Source organism: Vombatus ursinus, unplaced genomic scaffold (assembly GCF_900497805.2).
Source record: "Vombatus ursinus unplaced genomic scaffold, bare-nosed wombat genome assembly UNPS02014768.1, whole genome shotgun sequence".
Classification (NCBI taxonomy): domain Eukaryota; kingdom Metazoa; phylum Chordata; class Mammalia; order Diprotodontia; family Vombatidae; genus Vombatus; species Vombatus ursinus.
Window position 1 is genome coordinate 13,091,699 of NW_020954546.1, and position 4,911 is coordinate 13,096,609.

A 4,911-nucleotide genomic window follows, 5' to 3' on the forward strand; every position below is an offset into this window, starting at 1 on the left:
TTAAGAGGCTTGGACTGGCTGACCTCTACAGTCTCTCACTGCTGTGGTCCTCCGCTATTCCTCGGGTGAGACTCAGACCAGGCAAATTCACTAAGTACGTGGTCACTAATGGGTTACTGTGGGGGCAGGGCACAATGGTCTGGTTGGACGAGAACCATCGGCCCCTCTGGACTCAGAGTGATTGATCCCAGGGTTCTTCCAGCATTGGCCTCGTTTGCCTGTGCCTATGCTGGGGGCTGGAGTGCAGGCTGGAGGGAAGTCAGGGGGCAGGAAGCAGACCCTCTAGCCCAGTCCCCAGAGGAGGTGGGCCCCAGACCAGCCCCTTTCTGGGCCACTTGCATCTCCTTCTGTCCTTGTGTTCTCTTCCCTCCATGCCTGCCCTTACTGGACACCTGTGTGGGCCTCTGGCCTCCTGCTGTTCAGCCTTCCCTCCTCTCCATCTCTCTACCCACATGTCCTCTTCTCCTTCTCCGTCTGCCCTTGTCCTGTTCTGCCTTTGCCCAGCTCCTGTTCGATTCCCTCAGGGTGCTCCCCTCGGCTTTTCGAGCCTGCTGTTTCTCTGTGCACTCCTTTCTCTGGGGCTCTGTGCTTTTCTGCCCTTCTCTGCTTGTTTCCCATCTCCATGCTTTTGCCCTGGCTGTGACCCCACGCCTAGAATGTCCTCATTCCTCCTCTGTATCTCAAAATGTCTCTCCTGTTCCTCTCATTTTCTGTGCCTTTGTTTCCCCTCTGTCTCTTTATCTCTGCTTACACTTCTTCAAGGTGTCTGTCTCCTCCTCCATCCTTCAGGATCGTAGTCTCTGCAGCTCTCCCTGTGTTTCTCTCTCCCTGCCTGTGTCTTTCCTGTCTTGATCATCCTCACGTTTATCTAGCTAATAAGAGATCTGGGAAGCCCCTCCCAACTTCACCTTATGTGCCAATCTGCTACATCATTAAAGCTACTCATAGCTTTGACCCTATTCCCACCTGCCTGGTCCGACTGGCATCCCCTGTCTCATATATCCCGCCCCGGCCATTCCATCTTTCCTGGCCTTCCATGCCAAACTTCTGAATGTCTAGCCTGAGGCCTTCGCTTTACTACCCAATGTCTCTTCAGCCTCTGGCAGTTGAGCTTTGACCCTCACCACTCTATGGAAACCACTCTCTCAGGTCACCGAATGACTTGATAATTGTCAGATCTCGCAGCCGTTTTCCAGCTCTTGTCCTCTGACCTCTCTGCAGCCTTTGAAGCTGTTGACCGACCCTCTTTTACTGGAAACTCCAATTGCAGCTTCAGCAACGTCCCACTCTCTTGGTTCTCTTCCTCTTCCAGCCCCCTTATGGTAGCTGGTCCCCGGTGGTCAGTCCCTAGCTCTCTTCTTTCTTTTCTCCACCTGCCCTTCCTTGGTAATCCCATTCAGAGCTGGAAGGGACCCCAAAGACCATCTAGTCCAATCTCCTTATTTTACAAATGAGGAAACTGAGGCCCAGTGAAGATACAGCATTATACATACGTACATCAGAGCTTGAAGAGACCAAAGAGTCATCTAGTCTACTCCTCTCATTTTACAGGTGAAAAAACTGAAGCCCAGAGAAATGAAGTGATGGCCTAAGTCAGTCATTGGACAGGCAGCCAGGTAGGCATCATCAGAGGTGGGATTGGAACCCAGGTCCTCTGATTCCAGAGCCTGCTATATCCTACCTCCATGGCCACATTTAAACAGCTGACTCCTAGACTGTCATCTCTCACCCTGACCTTTCTTTCAAGATCCGCACTCACACACCTCCAACTAATTGCCCACCGACAGGCCTGTTCCAGCCACCCCTCACACTTAACATATCTTGAATCAGCCTTGTTCTTTCCCTCCTTCTGCCGTCCCTCTTTCTGTCTGGGTTTGGGATGGGGGAGTCACGGTTAAACGGTCACCTTGGTGGGACTGGGTCAGCCTGGATTCTTCCCTGCTTCCACCTTGCCCGCACAATCTGATCCTCAGCATCTGCTTCCATCTCTGCGCCATCTTTTACATCTATCCCCTTCTCTCTGTTCTCATTCCCCAGACTTTAGTCTAAAGCTAGATGCTGCCAGCCTGGACTATTGATATCCTGGCATGGAGGAACAGGGTGCTAGATTGGGAGTGTTCGGACCTAGGTTCGAATCTTTCCTCTGCCACTTAGCTGTGACTTTGGGCCAGTCATCAAAGCTCTCTGGGCTTTGGTTTCCTTATGGGTAACAGGTAACCTGAGACAGAGGGACTGGAGGCCTCCTGGGGTCCCTCTGATCATGTGATTCTTATCAGTATTCCTGTCTTCGTTCTCTTAACCCCAGCCTTCATACCTGGGCACGCACCGATCCGGGCATTGCTGTCCTCTGAGCCAATGTCTTCAGGGATCCCCTGAAGAATCAAGGCCAAACTTCCCATGTCTGGCAGCTCCTCTACTCTATTCTACCTCTCCAGTCTTCTCTCATCTTCCTCTCCTCCACTTATCCTTTGTCCAGATGATCTAGAATGTTCTCTGACCCCAGCATTGCTCATGGCCTGCCTTGTTCTGTCCAACTGCAGCCCTTTCTTTCTTTCTTTCTTTTTTTTTAGGCAACTGGGATTAAGTGACTTGCCCAGGGTTACATAGCTAGTAAGTGTCAAGTGTTTGGTCTGAGGTCGTATTTGAACTCAGGTCCTCCTGACTTCAGGGCTGGTGCTCTATCCACTGTGCCACCTAGCTGCCCCCAGGCCTTTCTTTAAAGCCCATTTCAAAGGCCTCTTCCAAGAAATCTGGGGGTGGGGGTGGGGATGTATGTGTGTGACATCAGGAGGAGGCCAGGATTCACTTTCTGCAGTTTAAATTCCCTGGATTACAGGGGCAGGAGTGTGCATTGTGGGTGCTGCTTGGGCTCCCATGGGGTACTGGGGATCAGGGGAATCAAAGGGGAGAAGACCTACTCACCTCTTCCCTGGCCCAGCCAGCTGGTCTGGGGCGGGGGTGGGGCTGCCAGGCACTGGAGCAGAAGGGGCCCAGAGGGACAGATCCAGGCTAGCGGTCAGAGCAGGTGGGGGTGGGGTGGGGAGGAGGAATGGAGGAGAAGTGGTCCCTTCCCCCATTCTTCTCCGGCTCCTTCTTCCCTTTGACAGCTGATTGGACCTTAGTTAAAAAACGCTCACCAATCAGATCAAAAGCTAACTCCCTCCCTCCCCAGACACACAGCATTGGTTTATAATTGACCTTTCCTTTTTTTCCTTTTGCCTTTAAAGACTTCAAGTGGCTGCTTCAAAGTTTTGAAAGTAACCTGAGCCTCTATTTCAGATCCTCTTAGAATCTAAGCCCACATCCCTGACACTGAGGCTCACTCAGAGTAGTTAAACTTTTTCCTAAACAGTGAGCCCAGCTCTCCACCAGAGATGCACCATTCTTTTTAATGTTTAACACATTTAAAAATTTTATTTCATTAAACATTTCCTGATTACATTTAAAATTTAATTTAAAATAATTCCTAATCACATTTTTAAAAATTTTGAGTTCCAAAATGTCTCCCTCCCTCCTGTCCCTCCCCCACCCCTTGAGAAGGCAAGCAATTGATTATACCTGTGAAGTTGTGCAAAACTTATTTCTATATTAGTCATTTGTTGCAGCAGAAAACACACACACTCACAAAACAAGGAAAATAAAAAAGTTAAAAAGTCGGTTTCAGTCTGCATTCAGAGTTCACCAGTTCTCTCTCAAGGTAGACAACAATTTTTCATCATGTGTACTTTGGAATTGTCTCCGATCATTGTCTTGATCAGAGTAGCTAAGTCTTTCACAGTTGATCATTGTTACAGTATTACTGTTACTGTGTACACTGTTCTCCTGGTTCTGCTCAATTCACTTTGTATCTGCTCATAAGTCTCCCCAGGTTTTTCTGAAAGCACCTTACCTGTCAATTCTTATAGCACAATAGTATCCCATTACAATCATATACAACTTATTCATCCATTCTCTAGTCGATGGGCATCCCCTCAGTTTCCAGTTCTTTGCCACCACAAAAAAATGCACCATTCTTGAAAGTGGGGCCCCATTCCAGCCACATTCCTGATGCTCAGCCAGCATGGCATCCCTAACACTGAGCCTGCATTATTGACACTGAGCTCCCATTCCCAGCATTAGATCCCATCCTTGAGGCTTAGTCCTGGCTATAACACTGAGCCCCAGTCTCCACCGATGCTGGCCTCATACTGAGCCCCAATCTCCACCAATAACAGCCTCACACTGGGCCACCTTCCTAGGCCCTGAACTCCCATCTTTTACCAACATCTGATTCTGAGCCTCCATTCCTATCACTGCAGTTTGATTCCTGAGCTCTCATCCCTACATTCAGTCCCATTCCTTTAAAAAGATTTTATTATATATTTCACTTTCATATCTTTTTCATTTCCCATCTTAATTCTCCTCCTCCCTCACCCAGAGAGCGGTCCTTTATAATAAAGAATAGAAAGGAAAACCAAACCAGCAACCAAAACCAACACATAAATCAATTAATCAAATCTGACAGCGTATGCAGCAGCTCACCTACAGTCTACCATGATGGCAGAAAATGGAGGCAGGTACATTCTCCTATCTCTTCTCAGTGCCAAACTTGGTCGTAATAATTTCACAATGTTCAGTTTTTTATTTTGATTCTCCCCCACCCCCACCCCATGTATGTTGTAGTCATTGTATATATTATTTTCCTGGTTCTTGATCACTTCATCTAGGTCTCCCCAGTGACTCTGCCCCCATTCCTAACCCAAACCTCCCTTGCTGGCACTGAGCCCCCATCCCTGACACTAAATCCACGATGATTCTAACACCAACCTGCCATTCCAGATCTGGGTCCAACATCCCTAACACTGAGCTCTCACCCTAGACATTGAACCCCCAATCCTAATGCTAAGCCTCCAGCTCTGACACTGAGCCCCA

The 4,911-nt window shown here is 48.7% G+C and overlaps 1 protein-coding gene across 1 annotated transcript in view; it reads right to left on the reverse strand.

Moving 5' to 3' along the window:
• The window catches only part of METTL27 (methyltransferase like 27), a 36,480-nt gene that overhangs the window by 14,484 nt on the left and 17,085 nt on the right, over positions 1-4,911 (reverse strand). Inside the window, exon 2 of the mRNA XM_027861698.1 lies at positions 2,923-2,974. Within this exon, the coding sequence (XP_027717499.1) occupies positions 2,923-2,974 (52 nt within the window). The remainder of the gene's footprint in view (positions 1-2,922; positions 2,975-4,911) is intronic.